The sequence below is a fragment of the Penicillium malachiteum genome (assembly GCF_028827825.1).
Source record: "Penicillium malachiteum strain IBT 17515 chromosome Unknown utg000005l:1.0-9002435.0:326005.0-9005861.0, whole genome shotgun sequence".
NCBI classification, from domain to species: domain Eukaryota; kingdom Fungi; phylum Ascomycota; class Eurotiomycetes; order Eurotiales; family Aspergillaceae; genus Penicillium; species Penicillium malachiteum.
This window is the reverse complement of record NW_026643099.1, coordinates 13,014-36,724: the sequence shown is the minus strand read 5'-3', so window position 1 is coordinate 36,724 and position 23,711 is coordinate 13,014. Positions and strand designations below refer to the sequence as shown.

Sequence of the window (23,711 nt, the reverse complement as noted above, 5' to 3'; positions counted from 1 at the left end):
CATGGCAACTTGAAGTGGATCAAGGGTCAAAGATGGAGACAAGAGGATGGATGAATGAAGTTCAAGGCATCGAAGGCTTCCAGAATTGTTCTCTGGCGTATGACCGGGGCCCCTCCCGCTTTCAGCCTTTCGAGTCTCTTTTAGCATAACATTGTAACGAGAACATTGAATGAATTAAATTACGTATAGAAATATGAAACAATAAATAGGAAATAATATTGAAGTATTTAAAAAAAAAAAAAATAATATGTCTACCTTTACTATGTATAATATTGAATTAAATGGTTATACTGTATCTACCGTACATGCACTATGTGGATCATTTCGAGGATTTTTTTTTCTTCTAGAAGGTCCACTGATTATGTAAGTGCTTACCTTCTCCTCTGATTGGTTAAAAGCAGGATCCCGCTCGAGTCCCTCGGGGCAACACAAATCGAGATTTGATTGGATCAAAATGATCAAATGGAGAAACAGGGGGATCGATCCTGGTTTCATCTTGAACTCTTAGTAGTATTACTAGTATATACTAGTATATAGGAGATTGATCTTTAATAAATATTAATATTATTAATATCACTACTCCCTTGAATTACCTTGAATATAATATTTAAATATTGATCAATGCCATCTCACTGTTAGATTATTATGTTCCATGGTTTATCCTACCACGTGATACTATCTACCTACATACATTAAAGCGTGTTGCTACTCTGAACACTGGAGATACGATGAATCTATATTAGGACTTAGATTTAGCCCCCATTCAAAGCATTAAAGACCTTTCCCTATTTATACTCTGATTCGTACTTTTGACAACACTAATATTCCACTATTTCTAATGCGGAAATAACACGGGAGAGATAACACATGTGCATGAATGATTTAATATCAGAATGACGAAATGGAATATCCAATATGCTCATGTGACCTTCATATCATTGATCAAACTCAAATGTTTGTTTGTTCATCCAGATGTCTCGTCAACTGGTTATCTACTCAATCACACAAATAATCTTACCCTTGGTAGTATTACTCTCCAACAACTGATGCGCCTCAACAATCTTTTCAAATGGAAATACCCGCTCAACAAAGACCTTAAACCGCCCATCCGCAAACCTCGGCAGCGCATGAGAAACCAACGTATCCCGCAACTGTCGCTGATACTCCTCATCCCGACTCCGCAGTGTACTTCCCTCCACTCGAATTCGCTTCATCAGCAACGGCGCAATATTCACGCCATCCGGTAGCTGAGCTCCTCCCATAAATCCAAGTAGCACGACCCGACTATCCTTCGCAGCAACGTTCAAGTTACCCTGGAAGTATGGCGCACCGACAAAATCAACGATTAGGTTCACACCAGTGCCACCGGTCGCTTTTTGGATCTCGGCGGCCCAATCCTCGGTCTTGTAATTGAATGCTTTCGTAACTCCGAGCTCTTTCTCGAGGAAATCGATCTTCTCTTGAGATCCGGCTGTAGCGTAGATGGCCTTCGCGCCTTGAGCTTTGGCTAGTTGGATACCGCAAATGGATACTGAGGAGGCACCGGCGTGCCAGAGGACGGATTGACCGGCTTGGAAGTCACCGATAAGGAAAAGGGCTTGTGAGGCTGTAATCCAGGTCTAGGTGTCGTGTCAGTTGAGCTCAAATATTCTTTGTCTGAATTCCTAACTTACCTCGGGAACGCCAGCCGCTTCCTCCCAGGATAGATGCTCGGGCTTGTGAATCAGCATCTTGGTAGAGACAGCAACGTACTCCGCATAGGCACCTTTCATCTAGAGTTAGCATCATTTCGCAGATAATCTTGAAGCTTGATAGATATAATAATGGGAAATTGACATACCTCCATAAGCAAGACCAAATACTTCATCCCCCACCTTAAAATCACACGGCTCACCCCCACCAAACCCATCCACCACTCCAGAGAACTCAACACCAATGGTTGATGGAGCCTGGGGAGGAACAGGATACAATCCCTCTCGCTGCAATAGGTCCATGCGATTCAGACCAAAGGCCTTGATCTTAACTAGTGCTTGCCCCGGAGCAGGGACAGGCTTGGCGATTTCATCAACGAAGAGGGCCGTCGCGGGGCCTTTGCCGCCCTGTACACCTATTTCGCAAAACATTAGCTATTATCATTATCACAAAATGTGACACCAAGTATGATTTCCATGGTGGAAGTAATTTTAACGTGAGTGTAGACTCGAGTTATCATCAATAAGGTCTGTCTCACTCTCACTCAAATGTATGATGTAGATGAAGATGAAATAAAGTGGGGCATACCGATTGCGCGCATGGTCGAACTCATCTTGGTATTCGGGGAGATCAAGGGAATATGATAAATCTCGCAGGGATAAGAAATATGTGAAGCGTCAAGGATTTAAGCAAGGGAGAAAGCTTTATAATCTCATCTGGTGGAGCACCTGCGCGACTTGACGAACTCGTGCAGAAATCCGGTTGATTAAGCTTGCATTTGTCAGCTCCGGTGGATGATCCACTTATTCTACGAATTTGAAGTATGGATTCACGGTTATTCGGCATATAGAGAAACTTCATGTTGGATGAGAGAAAAAAAAATTCATAGCAATGCAATTCTTCTAACCGTGTAGAACGAAGGGGAATGTAAATCATAAGTCCGGCCTACTCCATGCAATTCATCGATACGATTCCCGGACCACCGCACTGACTCCGCGTGCTTTTCCTGCCGTAATCGAGACGCCGAGATGACAAGAATAAAAAAAGACTAAGGGACACAAAGAATGGGAAATGAAGGGGGAAATGAAACGAGAGAAATCATGAGTGCATAACACAGGAAGCACGACCTCCGTAAATACGGTTATCCATCAGACGCCAACCCGAGTTTTTAGGGGTCTGGATAGAATCAGCAGTGATGAGGATCATCTCCATCACTGAGATTCTTGAGACCCACATGCAATAAGACACGAACAGAGAAAAGGGAGACATAGCTATCATACAATTATTGTAACGGAGACTCGTGTCCGAGTCCCTGTCACGAAGGGAGAGAAAAAAGAAAGAACGAAATGGTCAACTCCGTAGAATCAAATCCATCAACCAATCAGATGAGATCAAGAAAGGAGATTCTTCAGTGAAGGGCTCGCACTCGCTCCTGACCCAGTATTGGTTCCGTTGATACCTGAGTGCGGTCGACTGGTATTCGGGAGACCTCCCAGATGAGATGGAGGAGTATCTTCAGGCCGAACGGGTGGCGTAGGACCGCGTGGATCAAGGCGGGCCTGTACCACTGGCGGTGAGTGAGAGGGACCTCCCAGACGTTCAACTGCGTACATTCGCGGCGGCGGGCCACCATTCAGAGCACTCAATGAGGTCTGTGGTGATCGGTTGACTGTCGCCTGCACGATGGGTGGAGAGGCAGAGGCCGCGTATGGTCGAGGTGGGGGCTGCGAGATGTGCGGTGAACGTGAGACTGGACCATACGGACTCTGATGCGTCTGGTACGGTTGTGGCTGCGGGGGACCAGCTGGGGGGTAATGCGCTGGTGATGGGGGCATAGGGTGGTGGCTCTGAGGGTGATGTGGTGGAGGATAGTTGGCCATATGATGAGGAGGCGGGACTGTCGCGGGATACGCAGGAGGCGACATGCCATTGCGCAAGTTGGGATCCCCTCCTGGAGGAGGAGGTCGTTGCTCGTATCGCGGAGGATACCCTGGAAGAGCACCATGCGGGTGAGGCTGAGGCATAGGCCGGCCGAGAACACCAGCGGGTGGAGGAGCGGGGGCGGAAGGTGGAGGAGGAGCAGCGGAATGATTGTGCGGCACGAATTGGTGACCCATGCTCGGAGTCGGAAGCATAGGACGTTGTGCGGGATACGGTGAGGGTCGAGGCTCAGGAGCTGGAGCTGGTTCAGGTGGTGGCGGAGGGTTCTTCAAATGGCATTTGTGACATTCGTAGCCTTGTTCTCCTGAATCACCATTCATGTGTCCAAAGGGACCTTGCCCATGATGGTGAGAATGAAAGCCTTGGTTCATTCCATTTGACAAGGGTCCTCGTTGTACTAGGTGTCGTCCGCTCGGCCACCACCGAGGACTGTAATCACTGCTGCAACGCACACATTTCCGGGTCGTCACTGTTGCATTTGTCGGGGCATGTTTTGCAGGCGGTGCTGCTGCAGGGCGCTCCTCCGTATCAATATCCATTTCATCCGCTCCATCCTCACCGCCAAGTGGGTGTGATTTCTGGTGATCTTTCTGAGCTGGAGGCTGCCCAGTGCTTGTTGAAGCCCGACGGTGTCCAGCATTAATGGCATGATGCTGTGGAGGAACTGAAACTGATTGCTGCACGTATGCTGCCTTTCTAGAAGTTCCCGTGAGAGTGAGGTCGGCCTGCTTGTATGTCTGGGCGAATAGCTGGAGAGCATTAATGCCATCATTGCCAGTCAATTCACCAAGCTCATGGAGAGAAGAGGCCGCGCTGTTGTGGCTAGGACAGTAAACTACGGGAGTAACTGCACCAACATCATTGCCGATGCGGATAGTTTGCACATTGTCCTTTCGCGAGCTCTTCACAGGCGTAATTTCAAGCCCGAATTTATAATTCGGTGCCTGGAAAGCACAGCCGACATGGAAGTGCGCGTTACATCCTGTAGAGTGGCAGGAGACACATGCGCCATGAGAAGATTTGCAGATCTTGCAGGTATCCCTCCACCGATCCTTGGGGATTGAGCCGAATCCCTCTGCGGGCTCAAGCTCGTGCGCATCACCATACTTGATCTCTGGTGTCCAAAGAGAACACATCACGTGGGCCCAGTTGTTGCCAGCGGTGCGCTTTAAAGCCTCCCGTGGACCAACAGGCTTGCCAACCGCCTCTTGTCGTATACGATATAGTCTGATAGCTTCCGCAACCATCTCCTTCTCCAAGCGTTCTTTCTCCTTGTCCCGCTCCGACTTCTTGCGGCTAGTATTCTTAGTCGTCTCCATGAGCTCATGCTCAGTCCAAGTCACAGGACAAAGAACACACTCGTAGGTAGTTGAGATTGAAGGACTGCGGTCATTGGAACACATATCACACAACCACTTATTTCCAAAGCGAGCACTCTGTACACCGTAGCAGTTACGGTGAACAGTCAAGCGACAGTCACGACAGGACAGATGCTCTTCTCCGGAAGGTTCCACCTTATTGCAAACAGCGCATGGTAAAGTCTTCGCCCTGGGAGGATCCGGAGCGACTGGAGGACCTTCGGGGACCTTTTCTGGCGCGGCCTTCTTCTTTGGTGCGACTGCTGGGGCTGGAGCTGGAGCCGGTGTTGTCGTCGGCATGGGCTCCACCGATGATGCTGCTGTCGAAGTGGCTGTACTTGGCACATCAGAGCGGATCTGCTTCTTCTTCGCCAGGTCTCCCTTGGTCTCGTGTTGCAAGTTCGGGTTGCTATCCACTGGAATCCCCATTGCGGTTGCAGTCGCCGCCGTGGTGCTGTTAATAGTGAACGGAGTTTCGGTGGCAAGAATAAACTGAACGAGAAGTTCCTCATCAATGCGACGTCTCCAAGACTTGTTACCGGTGGTTGCGATTCGCTTGCCGAGTTCATCAACGTCCTCGTACTGAATACCGTATTTTCGCCATAACAATGAACATCGGAGACAGAGCGCGACGGTCAAGAGAGGACCTTTGTCTTTCTTTGCTGACGGGTCGGAGAAAACGGTTGTGCCGGGTGCGACCAACGGAGCGCGTCGCCATTGTCGTGAATGACGTGCCGAACAGAACTTGCATTGGAAGCCACGCTTCAGGTTCAGCGCCTTTTCATTATCAAAAGCAGAGTCATCATGATCATCAGCGACATCGTCAACGAGTTTTGATGAAACAACACTCTGTCGTCGGACCTCCTTTTTACCACGTCGACCTTCGTATGCACCCCATATCTGTCTTCCACGAGGTGTCTTCTTCCACATGTAGTAAAACCGAACAATGTGGTAAATATGAACAGTCTTAACATGCTTCGCAATGTTACGCCATTCCGATCCAAACTTAGCCACCCCTTGCTCAAATGCCTTCAATTCCTCTGGTCGGAAATGAGGCTCATTAAGATCTTTGTACTTGTTGACCTTCTTGAGCTTGGCGAGAGCTGCCTCGACATTAAAGCTTTCGGAGTAAAGAAGCTCGATAGCCTTGTCCAGGAAATTGGTGCAATACTTTTCTACCCCAATATCGGAAGCGAGTCCCTTGGCTTGACGCATATAGTCATCGATGAGCGCTTCTCGGTCCTCATTGCTGAGATGGGCCCCTGGAGCATCATCTTCGCCACGGGCGGGAAGCTGGTCGGCTGTCGGCATTTTGAATACAAGCTCGGCGGTGCGTGCCTGCTTTCCATCAATAGTAACTGGCTCATCTTCACCACGCGGTATGTAACCCGGTGGCTCATCCTGTACCCATTTCGGTCGATTCGCACGCTCGATTTTGGCCGCATCAAACGCGGCTTGAGATTCTTTGGTCAGCTTCATCACATTTCGTCCACCGGCTATCTTAACCGACTTCTTTTTCAATTCGAGAGGCTTGACGTATTCAACAGTGCGTCCTGGCCATGGGTTGACGATGGCTTGGTGTCGAGGTCCAAGGCGAGAACTTGCACGAGGATAAATGCGATCATCGTAATCCAAGGCGTCCTCTGGTCGGCAGTGAATACCCAGGTATCTGTAAGGCCACATCTTCGCATGCGCTATTTGTTCTTCTGTAGCTGGTTGCGGCATCGAGTCCTCGAGTGTTCCCGGAGTGCTGACCCCGGTTCCGTTCACCACCCCATTAGCATGATGATGCTCCTCCTCTTCTTCCTCCACGATCTCCTCCTCGCCTTCGGTTCGAGCTTCGCCAATGAGAGGGGTGTTGCGCGCTTCCAGCTTACGTTCCTGAGCACGGCTACAAGCGGCACAGGCCCATGCGAATCCTCGGGCGGGCTTTTTCGTCAAAGCAGGTCGAACACATCCCATGTGATAAGTCGAGTGGCAAACTGCACAATCCACAGACTCATTATTCGCAGCGAACAAGTGGCATCGCTTGCATGTCTTGACCGCGCCTGTTAATTCTTTTCCTTTGCCAATTTCGACCAAAATGTACTTCCAGCGTTCATCGAGAACTTTCTTGACATTTCCCGGCACGTTGATCACATCTTTTGTTGGGATAACGTCGTACAAACGATGGATGTATCTGTCGTACATCTTGTCGTACCAGAAACAATCGCGCTTTTTCTTGTAGGCACTGATGTTTTCAATTTCCGAGGCTTGGCGAATCTCGCATTTGCCACGCAAAGAAGAAAGTGGACAGGTGTCAGAATGCATTGACGCGTAAACATATCGAGTGTCTGGACTATGACGTTGAATGTCTCGAGGACGGTAATACCAGTTGACTCTTAAAGCTTCAATCGAACCATCATTCTTTGTTTTGGATGGCAGAATCTCCATAATTCGAGCCAAGTAGTAAGGCTCACCAGGAGGTTCACAGATTAAATAGACGTGATCTGATAAAAATGTTAGTTTTCAAAATAAAAAGAGAAAATTCAAAATAATCACAAGAAAAAAGGAGGTTGATAAAAAGGGATTAAACATATAAAAAGACAGAATATGAATAATTGCGGGGTGAAACGAACCGTTCACGGCAAATGTGGTGCCATCGTCAGCAACTAATTGACCATTTTTGAGATATTGCCCTGAATTCTCAAAGCTGACCATGTTGGTAAAATAACCACCCTCGGAATCTCCCGGGGCGGTAGTGAAAATCTTCTTCGTGGCATTTCCGGTTGAACCTGCGTTTGGGGTGCTGGCAGGTTGTTTGCGCTTTCTGACCGAAGTAGAGCCATTGACCTCTTCTGGACGCGCCGAAAATGAAGAAGTGCCTGGGATAGACTCCTTAGGATCCTTGGCGATTGCATTGGCGGCAGCGCCATTGATCAAACTCTTCCGTGGTTGGGTTGGTGAGCTCTTCTCAGTGTCCGACTTGGAGCCATTGACGATGTTGTTAAGAGCAACGCCACTTTGGCGTTTCGCGGCCTTAGATGGAGCCGGTTCAAATTCCATATCCAGATCCCGATCTTCGGCATAATTAGGCCGAGGAGCGTTGCGCCCTCTGGATCGCGTGCCATAAGGGGCAGCGGCGGAGGAGCTGGCCGGATCGGCCACAGCCTCCGGAGAGTTACTGGAGGTCATTGAGAATGACCCTTAGTCATCCAAGGCAAAAGCATACACAAGACAGATCTGGATGAGGTTAAGAAAAAAGGGGATTAGAGCCCCAGTAGATGAGTGAACCCCCCCAATATAGCACGTGGACGTGCCAGACACTGTGTGGGTTGGGGATGTCAGTTGGGTCACAAAAGTCTCAGCAGAAAAGTGGCGCGATGCATGTACGTGGATGGTGCGGGTTGGTATGTGGACACACTTTAAGACCCGCGGGGGGCGAAAATCTCAGGAACGGATAGAATGGATTGTGATATGGAGCCAAATCTCCAAAGGGGGAAGAGAAATGAACATTAAATGTGGGGGGGGAAGATATGGGGGGGGGGGAAGAAAGGGAAGGGAAGAGTGTAGGAGAAAAGGGAAAAAGAGGAATGAGAAGAAGAAATACAGGTGGAGTTGTGTCAGATCTGATTCACTGCAGGGGTGGACAAGAAGGGTGGCCGGGGGAAAGATATCAAGGTGGACCAAGGACCAAGTTGGCCCAAATTCAATGATAGGGAGGGCACGATGAACAACAGCAACAGCAAGGTGATATCAAATCTCCCATTAAGAGAGTAAGGGAATCAAGAGGACCAAGAAATTGGAGAAATGGAGAAATCAAGAAATCAAGAAATATCATACATACCTTAGATATTGAAGAGTATGGGAAAAGTGGGAGTTGGAGTGTTGGGAGAGAGAGAGAGGAAGATAGGAATGAATTGAGAAGGGGAAGAATGAAGCAAGATAGAATAAGCGGGAACAAAAACAAGCGCGCAGCCGGGATGGAAGCAGCCGTGATGCCGTATATAGAGAAAAAGGAAAAGAGATGTGAAAAGGAAAAAAGGAAGCGTGGAGCACATTGTGAGGATCCCGACCCTAGTCCCGATTTAATATGACGGATCCTCTACGGATTGACTGGGAACCAAGGAAAATTGGTCTCAATCCGATTGCCCTGATCTTCGTTTACTTTATGTATCTAGCCATATGTATATTCTAGTCTGTTATTCTACATTCTAACGAAAACCATCATACTACATATTATACTCTTTATATAGGGGGAGAGAGAGAGGCTATTTTTTTGGAGGCTGAGGGATTCTAAAGATCTGGGGGAAGCGAGACCGGAAGAATATATCAAAAAAGTTAAGATTAAGAATATGGGGGGAAAAGGGAAAAAATAAGAAACTGAGGAAAAACACTAACAAGAACATGAAAAAAACGGGCCAGATCAATTATTTAAAAGTTGGTAATATCTACTTGGAATGCTGTTGCGATACAGATATGCAGTAGGGGAGAGAGGTGAAGAAGGGGGGGAAAAAAAGGAAATTATTACCCCCAATCTCTCATAACTTTGGGAACTTTGGGAAGACAAAAGAGTATTCGTACTCCCGTACTCCGTACATCATGCTCGTTTTCCTCCATTCCCGTCAAGGCTCTCCGATCTTGATTCCTAAAGTTTGAAGGGTAATGTTGTGTGATGGTGTACTGATAACTGATAACAGGTTCGATGAAGTTAAGTCTTCCCAATCAAGGTAGAGAAACTGATAGAAACCGAAAAAAGGTAGATATTCGGATAAAGGGTCAAGTTTTATTCATGACGCCTGATATCGGAAAGAGTCAGGTTGTTGGTTAAGAGAGGCACTAGTGGCCGGACTCCACCAGTGGACACCACGATCAATCCCTGCAAAAATACTCCGTACGTATGGGACTGGTACTGCGTATATGTACTTCGTCACTGTTTTCTCACTTTTTATTTTGGAATTTTTTTGGAATTTTAATTTTTTTTTCTTCTTTGGGCTTTTCTTCTTTTCTCATAGGTCCTCTTTTGGAGTGGCTTCGCTTGATGAGTTTTTAGAAGTAACATGAACATTTGGGCTTGATTTGTCTTGTACGACCTGGAAGAGTCTGCCTTGATAACCCCCTTGAGCACTTGAGACTAATTAAACCCTAGTGCCTAGATGGGGTTATAATATTATGCCACACGCGTCGTCGGCAATCATCCTTGACCGTACCATAGTTTAGCCTAGGCGCCCAGGAATAAAATATTATACGAAATCAAACATTTGAATGAATATTTGGATAAATTAGATCAATCTTTACATCTTAAAATTATGGTTATCAAGCTGCTCAACCTTGGAATAGAGATGACCTCGGGATATAAGTTATCATGGCTCATCACTTGAAGCACATGTGCACAATTTGGGGGGCGAAAATGAGACTATTAAAAATAAATACCTATTGCCTACCGTAGCATATGAGTTGTCCATATAATGAAACACGAGAAAAAGAAAAGTCGCTGAACCTTGCAAATAATCAGTATAATTTCAAGACGGGTATATCGGTATATCTGAAATGAAGCAAGGGAACCGAATAAGCCCCTCCAAACATGCGGACATGAAAATGAAAATGAAAGTAATTCAGTACTTTAGGTCCGTACCTAGGTATGGAGTATTGAACATGAAAGGTGAAAAGTACTAGAAAGTACTAGACTCAATAAGTTCAGGTAATTTAAACTTCTACCGCCCATTTGATCCAATGACAAGTCTAGGCGAGAATGGCCCGCCGAGAATGATTTGCTCCCGGCGGCTGTTGCGTGTCGCCACTTCTACGAACGTGCACGCTGACATCTCGAACCCATAGATGGACATTATTATGTGTATATAGCAGGCTACGTTCTTTCAAGTTCCATCATGATGCCCAGGTGAGTCATCAAAATATTAGAAATACATTCAAAACTTACATATATAGAGGTACAGATATGATTATCTATCATTACAGATGATTGGACCAAAACGCATCTGACAGGATATATATGCCCGATTTCAACTGTGTGTCTAAATATGGAATATTCTCAAGTGCTCAGTTTAATTCCCGATATCCCACGGACCACTCGAATCCTGGACCTCTTGGAGGGGTTCAATCACAATCTCTCTTATGGTTAGTGCACGTTGTCCAAATGTCTCTGACAGATTGGCCTTGATGTCTACACATGCATCTGCGGTAGGGCCACAAAGCCAGTTTGTCATCTTGCATGAAGCCTGAGATATCTCTCGCATTCTTTATGCCAACCAAATTCCAGGCTGCCGATCGGCATATTGAGATTACCTACATATACTGTAGCCTTCCGTACATGTACTCAAACTAAACTTGAAGAGTCCAGATGTCATGAACAAACTTGAAACACTAAGTGCTCAAGTGGGGGTACCTTGGAGCCTCTGCATATCCACCCCCCTTTGCCAAACGGTCTTTGTGTGCAGTTGGGCAATCACTACCTACTAATAATCAAGTTATATTAGGATAGCTACACGTGGCAAATTTTTTAGCATAGCAAAAGAAATACGAAACCATTGTGGGTTCCATACATCGAAACAAACCATGTCTGAAAAGAGTCGGTGGCTTCGCCACCAGATCATCTCTGCACCTGGACATGATCCGGGGCCTCCACCCGACCGGGATTGAGTGGTATGCGCAATCCCACACAGACATGATCTTCCAGATTTGACAGACAGGTACATAGGCAGCAACCCGCTGTACAGATACCAGAAAACAGAAACCAATTTTAAAACTTAAGCCTTGCGCTCGTAATTTCAAGTTGCTCCGGTGTGGATATTCTTTAGATGACCACCACCCGCGGAGTTTGTCAGATGACCCCCCCCCATCGTATCATGATATTTGTTTGACTAAAACAGAGTACACTCTTTCAAGGTTCCAGTACCTGAACATGCAGCACAAGGATGAGTTTTTCATCATTCACATATCTACGTAGCACACCCTTGCAAGCATGTCCTTACTTCCCGATCCAGGCACATCCGTTTATGTAATCACAATGACATCGTTTGGATGCCTGAGGTGTTAACTCTTAATTTGTTTCTGCCTGAGGCGGGAAATGGTCCCAATCAAACGCGCCGGGCGGTCGCGTCTCATGGAAACAATAAAGGAAGATGAGAAATAAAGTCCCAACTTCAAGTTGAACTCACTCCTTAAATTCCAGAATTGCTTTTTTCAAATGTTTCTGCGCCACTAATATCCTTCTGGCACTTATGACGTCGTCGGAAGCATGTCCTTCAAATCTCACGGATTTGAAACCTCGATTGACGTCGCTCGACGGCAACAATACCACGTAGCCCAGTTAGCAGGTCACAAACGACCACTCACTACCGAGGAGCAACCTTTGCAGCTGAAGACTGAGAAACGAAGCCACACAGGCCTTCGGCTCCAAAAACAGCCACATGATGAATTGCATATTGAGGAATCCACACCTCTAGAGTCCGCTCGAGCCTCGGCCCCTCCGAATCGATTTACTGCAAGCAGGATCCATCCAGGCCCGGACTCGGCCGTATCAGCGCCAGAAGATGAACAGCCACAGAAAAATACTGCATCGACATCTGTGCCGGGCTCTAGCCAGAACCCTTTGCTCTCATTGGCAAATCCTACATATGGTCTTCCTGCTACACTCATACATAATTTTGCTACATTGGGAGTGACCAGTGTCTACGCATGGCAGGCATCGTGCTTACTAGCTCGGGGTCTTTTATTGGGTGAGCGACACTTGGTATACACGGCCCCTACTGGAGGAGGGAAATCCTTGGTCGCGGATGTGTTATTGTTGAAACGCATTATTGAGAATCCCACTCGCAAGGCGATTTTGGTTTTGCCTTATGTGGCTCTAGTCCAAGAGAAATTGAAATGGATGCGCCGAATCGTTGAGGGCGTGGAGAAGAATGTCCCTCCTGATGATGATGACAAGGAAGTGTCGAAAAGCTCAATGTTCATGCGCAGGCGCCATCAGAAATTACAGAAACAAATCCGTGTGACGGGCTTCTTTGGAGGAAGCCGAACTACGACGACATGGGCTGATACCGATATTGCTATCTGTACGATTGAGAAGGTGTGTGATGTTTGGACGTCAGAAAAGAAGTACCTTTTTTAATGTGGCTGATTCCTTAGGCAAATTCATTGATCAATACTGCGATTGAGGAGTGCAGCATCGGAGACTTGGGTGTGGTTGTACTGGACGAGCTACACATGCTGGATGATGAACATCGTGGATATCTTTTAGAACTCATGGTCACAAAACTCCTGTTACTACAGCAGGATATTCAGATTGTGGGGATGAGCGCAACTCTCTCGGTACGTACTCTCTCACCTCTAGCTGATATTTCTAACAAAGACCAAAGAATACCGAGATGCTTGCCCAGTGGATGAATGCTAGGTTCTTTATCTCGACATATCGACCAATTCCTATCGATGAATACCTTGTATATGAAAATGCGATTTATCCAGCTGCAACTTCCAGGCAGTTGTTCCAAACAGCTTCCAAGCTGACAGCCTCGACTTCATTGCAAGATTCGATAGCTCCGCATAGAAACATTGAGCCTTCAGAATACAAAGAGCTCAGCAATGGTGCGACCAATGCTATGGTTGCGTTGGCAGTGGAAACCGCTTCGGCAGGCTACGGGGCTTTGGTATTTTGCGGAAGTCGTAATGCCTGTCAGATTCATGCCGCAACCATCGCGGAAGCCATGCCTCATGTTGAAGACAAAGAAGAGTTGGATCAAAGACTTGATCTTCTTGCAGAGCTGAGAAGTCTCGCATGTGGCCTGGACCCTGTTCTCCAGCATACCGTAATCAAAGGGACAGGTTTCCATCGTTCGTATTTCACTGCTGAAATTTCCAAAATTTAATATATTAACAACTACCTAGACGCTGGCATGACAACCGAGGAACGAGAACTTATTGCAGCGGCATATGACTCCGGTGTTCTGAAAGTGCTCATCGCTACATGCAGTCTAGCTGCTGGAGTCAATCTACCCGCTCGACGGGTGATCATCAATGGGGCTCGAATGGGTCGAGAGCTGGTTGGACCTGCAATGTTGTACGTACTATTGAACCTTATTGCCGAAACGGGATACCGGGACTAATCAATGCAGCCGACAAATGTGTGGCCGAGCTGGACGCAAAGGGAAAGATGATGCAGGCGAGACGTATTTGATATGCATTAAGGCGGATCTGGAAGCCGTTTGTGATTTATTGGACGCAGATATGCCTGCCATAGAGAGCTCGCTTGTTCCGGAAAAGCGGGGTTTGAAAAGGTATGGATAGTATGCTTGACAGTATTTGTGTGTGTTCTGGCTAACTAAATTCAGGGCTTTACTCGAGGCTATCGCAACAGGGCTGGTCTCTGGCTGCGAGGCGATCAAGGAATATGTACAGTGCACACTGTTATATCGCACCCTCGACAAGAAGCTCGTGTACAGTATCATGAAGTCTGCTCTGCAGGAGTTGGTCGACGAGGACCTTCTGATTTTTGAAGAAGATGTAGCATACAAAACTACCCTTTTAGGTCAAGCTGTGGTGGCATCAGCATTTGCTCCTGAAGATGGCCTATTCGTGTACGAAGAGCTAAAGCGAGCCTTGCAGGCCTTTGTAATGGACGGAGATATGCAGGTCTTCTACATGTTTACTCCCCTGCAGGTGGCTACAAGTACCAACATTGATTGGCAAATTTTCCGCAATCAACTCGACCTTTTGGATGAGAGTGGTCTTCGTGCATTACAATTCGTCGGAGTTCAGCCGGGATTTGTTAATACCATGTGAGTTGTCTGCTCTTTTACCATCAATCCTACGGCGCATAAGTATACTAACATCCAAAGGGTTCAATCCGGCGCGTCACTGAAAGAAATAACCCCAGAACAGATCCAGAAAGCTCGAATCTACCGGCGTGCATACACAGCCTTCCAACTTCGTGACCTAAGTAATGAGGTCCCCTTATCGACCATCGCTCAGCGCTATCGGATTCCTCGTGGCACAGTACAGACACTAGCACAGCAGTGTCACGGATTTGCTGCTGGTATCGTCAAATTTTGCCAACGAATGAACTGGGGTATGATGGCAGCTGTGTTGGATCATATGCGTGATCGTCTCGAAGCGGGGGCTGGCGCGGATCTGCTGGAAATGGCTCAAGTGGCATTTGTCAAGAGTTGGACCGCACGATTACTGAGAGATAATGGATTTCGTAACCTGCGTGCCTTGGCTGAGGCTGAGCCTAAAGATTTGGTTCCTGTGCTTATGATGGTAGGCGGCTTCTGTTCAAAGATGAATATCTCTCTCAGATTACTGACACCGATTTCTTGAACTAGGTCAATCCACGAAAAACACAGAAAAACCAGCTGTATCCGACAGAGGCAGAACGATACGCAGTTAAAATTATGGCGAAGGCAGAGACTATTGTTGCTTCTGCGAATAAGATTTGGGGTACGTCTTGCACGACAACTCTCATGATAATTTGAAATGTTCATCATCTAACTTTATTTTAGATCGAGAAATGCAAGTACAGATCGAAGAGTGAGCCTCTGTCCTCTTCTGATTGCATCTCGAACTCTATGGATGCGAGTCCGACGCCTCGCAGACCATTACAGTAATTGCTCCAAACATCAAAGCACATATGCATTAGAAGGCGTTATTCATTTCAAGGTTGCATACACACAAACCCGATATCCCAACCAGATTTTACTTGTAAGCACCGTGACCCCATACATGCAGATTCTCAGGGGTGTGATCTATATCAACTTGAATTGATAGTGGTTGAATGAGGAAGAAAAATAGAAGCATCTACATAATGGCTACTACGTATTAACTGTAAGCCTGAAGAGGTCAACTTGAGGACATACTAGTAGGGAAAGAACCTTCATCCTTGGAGTACACGAGTAGTAACAACAGTCAAAACATTTGAAAGAGATCTAAGGTCACGGTCTAAACTATTCAGCTTTCATATAGTGTTCAAAATACCATTTATATCATAACCCATCAAACTACTATCTACTAAGCCCTTCTGGAACCACGGTGTGTACATTACGAACTAAACCCATTGATCTGGTTCTGCGCGTCAATGACAGCACCCTTGTCAACGAAATCGGCCAGCATGACATTCGGCGCACGGTCATATATGCCTTCACACTCTGTAGCCTGCGCGCCCAAGCTTCCTTCGCCTGTGGCAGCATTCGTAGTCCCTGCTGCACCACGGTCAGGGATATCAATACCTAGAATATCAAGGTCAAGATAATGATTGACGAGGTACATACGACCCGAGGCAGAGGCACCTGCGGGACGATCGATACTACAGTTCGAAAAGGTCTTGTCGGTCACGTCGTATGGCGTCTCGAAGTAATAGGCGAATTCATCGAGGATATAGTCAACCGTACTGGTATCAGCGCCGTAGTCTAAAATAAATTAGCTCAGGACACTCGCTCGCACCTTTTGTGGCGTAGTTGAAATAAGTGCAACTCACCCAAGAACGCGACAAGCCTCTTCCCACTACTAATCAAATCACCAAGAGTAGGCCAGTCCCCAATAGCCAAAGGCTCAGAAGGAGGCACATACGTATAGCTATCGATGCCCGAGCTGGAGAATGTACTTCCAAATGTAGAGATTCCCACCGAATCCCCATTCGTCAAAAGAACAGTCACAACTTCATCTGGGTTCTCATCTAGCCAGTTCTTGATAACAACCAGGTATGCCTCGAGCGTTCCTGCATCCTCGAGTAAGCACGAGGTATGACACAGCTCCAACACGCTATCATCAAGTAGAGACTTGTGTGTTTGCGCCTGTAAGAACCGAATCCCCATGTCCAGCTGTGCGGTGATGTTGATATTCTGGTTCTGCTGCGGTAGCTCTCCAACAAAGGCGGAGTCGTGCGAGCCCATGAATGTAATATTTGAATAGGAGCGCGTGCAATACTCCGTCCGTCCGTTGCAGGTGGTCACCGCGTCGGCGGCGGTGGAGGTCGTCGAGGCGGCTCGTCCGAAGAGCTGAGATATACTAGGTGTTGCTAGAACCGGGTCGAGAGCTAGGATTGTACCTAGTACAGCTCGTACCAGGGCATGTCGCATGGAACCCATGGTGGCTTGTTGTTTTGCTTGATTGACAAGGGCACTTAACGTAGTCAATCAGAGCGAGTAGAGCGAGCACAAATATCACCAGAACTAGGGTCTTCTGCTAGTGCTTTTATGCAGGGACTGAGAATCCTTAACCACTGGCACTCTGATCATCTGTCCCGCCAAACTTGGATGAGTATCACGATCCATATATAAATGCCCCTCGTGCTGTGACGGTCGGTCATGCCGGGAATCTGTTCCAGCATTCCACATGTCGACGATCGTACCCAGAAAGAAAAACACACGAGTGATTGAGATTATGGGCTCATGCTTGTTTGTCCTCCAGTGATAGGGTATTGATAGTATCAGCGGGTTGGTTCCTGTGACTTCGATGTAACCGCAGCCCCGCATCTGCATCCTTAGCACTTGCAGGATGTGAAGGATCCAGGGACAGGGACATATCTGCAGAAGCAAGTCAGCTTAGTCGGGGCGACTTCTCAATAGAGCTCGATGGACCGGGATGGGGTGTTTATGGGTGGTCTGCCAATGATGAGCCTTGGTGATTCCACGCCCTGTGGTTGCAAGAGGGATTCATTGGGGGCGAGAGGACGAATTGGGTTCGCTGTGATTATTAGTGTTCCAATATTTGCAGTTTCAAGTGTTTCAAGTGTTTCCAGAGTATCCTGGTGATCTCATTTTAATCTTGAGGTTGGCATCTGTAAAAATGGGGTGAGACAAGGATGCCCAAGTCATAATCGTGGTCCGTGGATATTGTGATAGACTAGGTGTATGATGTAAATGTACCTAGGTATCAAACATTGAAAGGACAGAGCCATTTTTAATTCATTAATTATACCTATTATTCCATAGTCATGTAAATCTATGTTCAAGTCCACACATAATTTGTTACAAAATTAGCAACAATACATACTCTCATACATTCAAGTTTGTAGATATAGGCAGCAGAGATAATTGCATGCCGTCAACTGGTCTCTATATAGTAGTAGCCACAACTTCATGTCCACATTTTTAGATACATTTCAAATATTTAATAGAAATTGTCAATTGCAACCAACATAGATAATTACTTACAATATATTCCAAGGTTGAAGTTGCTCTGTATAGATCAATGCCACAGTGGCTGGTCCGCCCCTAACTTGAAACGGGCCGATCCAACGGAGCTCCCGAGGTCGTGAACTCGCATCTCCACATGTTTACCACCAAGAGCTCTCCTCAACTCATTCCCCATTCGCCCAAATTACCCCTCATTACTAGTACCTATATCACTTTCCGAGAAAACAAATCCATCGTACCGTATCGAAATTAAATCAGCTCCCGATTCCTCCGAGCACCTCGCTGGTGCAGACACACCCCTCTGACCCGCCAGCAATGATCATTTCAGGACGCTCATGAGCTCGATGGCAGAGGGCAGCGAGGACTGGGAACGAGAGGATGAGCTGGATCTAGGCCCAGAGGATGAGGATTCTCAACTTCCGGACCATGGCGCTCTCCACCTCAGGCCTTCCCCGCAGGAGCCACTCGAAGACGAATTGGACACAATAGAAGACCATGCGCAGGACCAGGCATCGGAGAAGACCGTTCAAGCGGTGATGGATGGTCTTCCGCAGACACCTCCACAGAGAAATGGAGAGTTTTCCGAACCCCCAGGAAGTCTGGACGAGACTGCGTCTACGCCCGACGATTCTCCATCGTTACATGTTAGTGGTGCTTGCGATTGGCGCATCCCCACGGATAGCTTTTCTGATTGATCGCAGGATTCAATACTATCATCACAGAGCAGCACTGCTCTGCCGCACCGAGGCTCCCCGCGAGTCAGCCCCAGTCCAGCCCATCGTCCGTTTGACCTGCGTTTCCAATCCCGTTTATCGTCGTCACCCTTGAGCGTATCGAGGACAGGCTCGCCATACTTGGCTCATCTACACTCTCGACAATCTTCAATCACGAGTCAGGTTTCACCGACCCCGGAATCCGAACCTGAAGAATCCCCAAGCCCTTGGGATGTGGTGCGATGGACAAAGCTGCGAAAGATTACTGGACAGGCATTCTCGGAGATTGGAAGACGCAATTTTGGGCGTCCAACTTGTTTGGCTGTCTCAACTACGATTGTTATTGGCACTTCCAAAGGCATAATCTTGGTTTTTGATTACCAGCAAAGCTTGAAATCTATCATCGGGACAGGAACCAAAGGTTGGTGGAGTAATCACTCAGGCGCATAACAATAGAATGCTGACAACAGTATACAGCTGTTGAATGTGGACCGATTACCTCTCTTGCGCTGTCGGCAGACCATTCTACCGTCGCGGGTGGCCATGATTCTGGTGATATATTCACATGGGAGATCTCACGATCAGCTCGGCCTTTCCTCCATATTCCCCCAATCCCCGCAAACCAGCTTGAGACTCGACTTTCCGATGGCCATATCTCTGGGTCGGCTGTTATTCACATCGGATTCCTAGGAATCCGTCGTACTGCGATAGTGTCAGCAGATACGAAAGGAATGGCATTTTCGCATTTGGCAACACGAGGCATGGGGGCAGTCGCGCGAACGGTTAAAACAACTCGAATTCTTGGCCGATACCCACCGACAGCTTTGGAGGAGGTACGACCACGGAAGCCTAGCTCAGTTTTGTCCTTTTCTCCTCTGCCCCTCGGCAATGTAGAACAGCCTTCTGATTCATTAGGTTTGGTTGCCTTGTTGACGCCTTATCTCTTGGTCATCGTGTCTACTACGCCCGTGGCACAGACACAACATAAAGCACCAAGACCGAAGGAAGTTCCAGCTCATAGCGCTATGACTGGAGCGCTGGCTTGGTTTCCTGCAATCAAACTGAAGGGCAAAGACAGTCAAACATCGAACACTAAGCTCGTTTATTGCTGGTCTAATGTACTAACAGTGTTAGAAGTAACCGAGGCTGAAACAGATGAGCCTGTGGATAGATCTAGGCCGCCTAGCCTGGTTTTCAGTGCACGCAGCAGATGGAAGGCTGATGAGCCAATCGTAGCTGTGCAATGGCTAAGCCGCTCTGTTTTAGCTGTGTTCACTATCACCCAGCGACTTCTCATTCTAGAGGACTACACCATGCATGTAACAGATTCGATCGACCTTGTGAGTCGACATGTCTATCACGCTGATCTGTTCTCATCCCAGCTCCATTTATTGGTTGAGCAGCTGGACGAACATGACACTTCGATGCACGGCGTGGTGGCAGATGCATTTTATATGAGCTTCCGCTCCTACAAAGGACGCTTATTCTTGCTTGGCTATAATGAGGCCTTGGTCGGTAGTCTTTCAAACTGGGCTGACCGACTGCTTGCCCTTATGGAAGCGGGTGATTTCATTGGTGCCATCCGACTGGCAACTTCTTTCTACACAGGAGCTGCAGAGAAACTCACGGTCGGCCTCCCCGAGGAGGATGCGTTGAGGCAGCCCCTTGTGCAAGAGAAGTTGCTGGAGATGATTTCTGCTTCTCTCAAATATGCATTCGGTCGCAATGCCGAGGCAGACAATGGGAGGCTAGAGAATCAACTATTGGAGGAGCTGGCTGGAGTGTCTGTCACTGCCTGTATCTATATGGCGGACGAGGAATTCCTCTGGGATGAGGTCTTTACTTGGTTCGAAGAGAACGACTCGGCGGGTATTTTGATGGACGTTCTCGAACCACGCATCGCCGATGGAACTATTCGTTCGCTGCCTCCGACCGCAGTCAAAGCTCTTGTTAACCACTTCGTTGTCACCCATTCGCCCGGTCGTCTAGAGGAGATCATTTGCCTCCTTGATACAACTACAATGGATATTGATCAGCTGACGACGCTATGCAAGCAACACAATCTGTACGATGCGTATATATACGTTTGGAATCGTTGTTTGCAAGACTATGTGGGACCATTGGAAGAGCTCATACGCATGATTCCTCAACCCGAAAGACTCCTCAATGGAAACTACGCCAATGAGATGAGCCGGCAGACGAATGGGATGAAAATGTTCCCCTACCTGTCCTTCATCTTAACAGGTCGTATTTACCCAACTGGAGACGAGATGGAAGAGACTGAAGCGTTCCGTGCAAAGACAGCCTTGTACCAATATCTTTTCTCGGGCCAAGTGTCTGACACAGACGCCAGAACCCCCGACAGTGACGACATGTTCTCACAATTGAAGGCCATTCTCAAATTTGACGCTTCAAGTTTCATGAGCATGTTTAATGAGGCATTCGAAGACGGCTTCTTGAATGAGCCTGAAGCTGAAGATTCTTTACCCTCTGGTGTGTCGCTCAACCGCCAGTACCTGATTAGCATCCTGCTTCAAGTAATGGATGCATCATTCTCCTCCTCTGATACCATTTACTTGGACATGTTCGTTGCGCGCAATCTTCCCAAATACCCACAGTATATTCTTCTTTCAGGTACAACACTTCATCAAGTCTTGGTGCGTCTTTGCCAATATCCTGAGCCGGACATGGTCGAGGACTGTGAGTTGAGTGCGGAATATCTACTATCTTTCTACCACCCACCGGATATCCAGCCTATTGTACCCTTGTTCAAGGAAGCCCGATTCTTCCGTATCCTCAAGTCAACGTACCGCTCAGAAAAGCAATACGCGGAGTGGATTCTGACATATCTGGATGATCCGGTCGATAAAGCTGCCATTTTCACTGCTCTACATGACTGTTTGCGTTCAGGATCTAGTCTTGGTAAGAAGCAGCAAAAAGAGGTGGAGGGGGTAAAGACGCATGCTGCGGAGATCGCTCACATCGATGTGAAACGAGCAACACAAAAAAATGCAGAGTCTGGCACCGGAAACCCATGCTACTTTCCTACAAAAGTTGGGGAACAAGACCCGCTCAGCCAGTACCAGTATCTACTGATGCTTGTTGATCAGAGCGAAGGCCAACTGCCATCAGCCGAAAACTGGATGATTGAAAGCTACGGTACAGCTCCTTTGCAAGTTCAACCCTTCCCATATCGCGGACTTTGTGGACGGTCTCCGAGTTGGTGATATTCATCTTGACCAACTGCTTCCCTACATTGAAGAAAGCGGAGCCATCGATGCAGCAGTGATTCTGCTTTCACGGCAAGGCCAGTTACGACCAGCCTTGGACCGACTCGTCGCTCACTTGGCCACACTCGAGTCTGGTTTGGTGGGTATTCTTCAAAGCATGAGCGAGGCCCCGGATTCTTCCAGTGCGGTCGAGGCCATTGATGACCTTCTAGAATCCTTGAAGAAATATTCTGGAGTTGGGACGTGGCTTTGCCAAGGTCAAACCAAGACTGGAAAACAGTCTCAGACCGAGTACCAATGGTCAGCGCGGTGCGGCCCCGCTTGAACAACCATTGGAATTCGATGAGGTTCTTTGGCTGGATCTCATCGAGGCTGTGGTCCGTATCGCAAGCCATGTCTTCGCGGTAATGAGGGAGCATCATATCGAGGAGTCAGCGCAATCTCAGCTGGTTGCTACTTATATGGGTGGGAATGTTGGCCAGTTGACGAGCTCTTTCCGGCAATTGGTCCAACAAGTGTTTACTTCCTTGTTGGCGAGTACTGTGAAAAGCGGTGGTGGCAGCGAGCGTACTGACATGTCATTCCTCCGCATTCTCCGTGCATTCCTCACTCGGGCTGCTACTTGGTCACCCTCGCTTCTTGAACTGCGCGCGGTGCTTGCCTCCGTCTTCTCTGCATACTCCTATGAGAAGTCCCTTCTGACCCTTGCCAACGGCATGTTAGATCGCGATCTATTCGTGCATGTGGACGAGGTCACCCGGCTACGACAGCAAGGGTGGCGACCTCGCGGACAAGTGTGTGAGATCTGTCGTCGCCGCATCTGGGGTCCTAGTGTTGGCTCCGCGCATTGGACGGCCTGGGAGACCAAGCAGACCGATGAGCAACAGCGTCGTATTGCCAAGCGGATTGAAGAAGGTTATGATCCTACTGAGCGGGGTAAAGGGAAAGCAGTGGGCGTGGAACGGGTTAGTCCTAATTCTGCATCTGACCACGAGCATGAGCATGGACACGAGAACGATACTGGAGTCGCAAGTGGTCCGGCAACGCCCCCTGAACCTATTGTAGTATTCTCTTGTCGACATCTCTATCACCGAAAGTGCGTTTTAGATGCTATCCCTATTCATGGTCCTGATCCTGCATTCCGGTCTCATGCCGAGTGGACTGGTGACCTATTCTGTCCAGCGTGTACATAGTGACTAGTTTCATTTTTTTTCCATCTCTTTCATTTTCTATCTTGGGCAATGGGTCGGATGTGTGATAGTTCATTTCATTTTTCATGTTATTCTCCTTTCATTTTCCAGGTTTAACACAATCCTTTTGGATGAATATGATTTGATATGGCTTGGTGGCTGATACTCTAGTCCTGTCAGTAGTAATATTAGGCGTATCACCTACGGAGTATTCCGTATTCTGTACGGAGTATATGCATTATGCATTATGCATGGCGTGGGAAATTAAATTAATGGGATAGTGGCGCTATGATAATTGTTTCCGATCATCCTTCATCTACCCCATAATCTGTAATTGCATTCTTGCAGACTATAGATCCCATGGCTTGGGCTCGTGCCACCATGCAGCTTACACAAAGTGCTGCAGGTACCCCGTGCGCCCACTTGTTCATCTAGGTAAATGCAACCCGTAGTTCCCATGCGT

At 47.6% G+C, this 23,711-nt stretch overlaps 5 protein-coding genes across 5 annotated transcripts; 2 read left to right on the top strand and 3 right to left on the bottom strand.

The window, feature by feature from the left end:
- Positions 1–992: 992 nt before the first annotated feature.
- Positions 993–2,305, bottom strand: N7483_010032 (NAD(P)H-quinone oxidoreductase; the record flags this gene model as incomplete). Its single annotated transcript, XM_057093459.1, has 4 exons — positions 993–1,619; positions 1,674–1,765; positions 1,841–2,107; positions 2,281–2,305. The coding sequence occupies 4 exons, from the start codon at positions 2,303–2,305 to the stop codon at positions 993–995; spliced, it is 1,011 nt and encodes a 336-aa protein (XP_056939430.1).
- Positions 2,306–3,083: 778 nt separating this feature from the next.
- On the bottom strand, positions 3,084–8,165 carry N7483_010031 (DNA-binding E3 ubiquitin-protein ligase SNT2; the record flags this gene model as incomplete). Its single annotated transcript, XM_057093458.1, has 2 exons — positions 3,084–7,480; positions 7,610–8,165. 2 exons carry the CDS (start codon positions 8,163–8,165, stop codon positions 3,084–3,086), a joined length of 4,953 nt encoding a protein of 1,650 aa, XP_056939429.1.
- A 4,060-nt stretch (positions 8,166–12,225) lies between these two features.
- On the top strand, positions 12,226–15,516 carry N7483_010030 (DEAD/DEAH box helicase; the record flags this gene model as incomplete). The annotated part of the gene is made up of 9 exons (XM_057093457.1): positions 12,226–13,056; positions 13,116–13,298; positions 13,346–13,817; positions 13,872–14,043; positions 14,099–14,260; positions 14,315–14,761; positions 14,822–15,242; positions 15,308–15,422; positions 15,485–15,516. The coding sequence occupies 9 exons, from the start codon at positions 12,226–12,228 to the stop codon at positions 15,514–15,516; spliced, it is 2,835 nt and encodes a 944-aa protein (XP_056939428.1).
- Positions 15,517–16,019: 503 nt separating this feature from the next.
- Positions 16,020–17,065, bottom strand: N7483_010029 (uncharacterized protein; the record flags this gene model as incomplete). The annotated part of the gene is made up of 2 exons (XM_057093456.1): positions 16,020–16,387; positions 16,456–17,065. 2 exons carry the CDS (start codon positions 17,063–17,065, stop codon positions 16,020–16,022), a joined length of 978 nt encoding a protein of 325 aa, XP_056939427.1.
- Positions 17,066–18,450: 1,385 nt separating this feature from the next.
- Positions 18,451–23,251, top strand: N7483_010028 (CORVET complex membrane-binding subunit VPS8; the record flags this gene model as incomplete). The annotated part of the gene is made up of 5 exons (XM_057093455.1): positions 18,451–18,759; positions 18,817–19,249; positions 19,306–21,987; positions 22,049–22,293; positions 22,364–23,251. 5 exons carry the CDS (start codon positions 18,451–18,453, stop codon positions 23,249–23,251), a joined length of 4,557 nt encoding a protein of 1,518 aa, XP_056939426.1.
- Between the last annotated feature and the right edge of the window lie 460 nt (positions 23,252–23,711).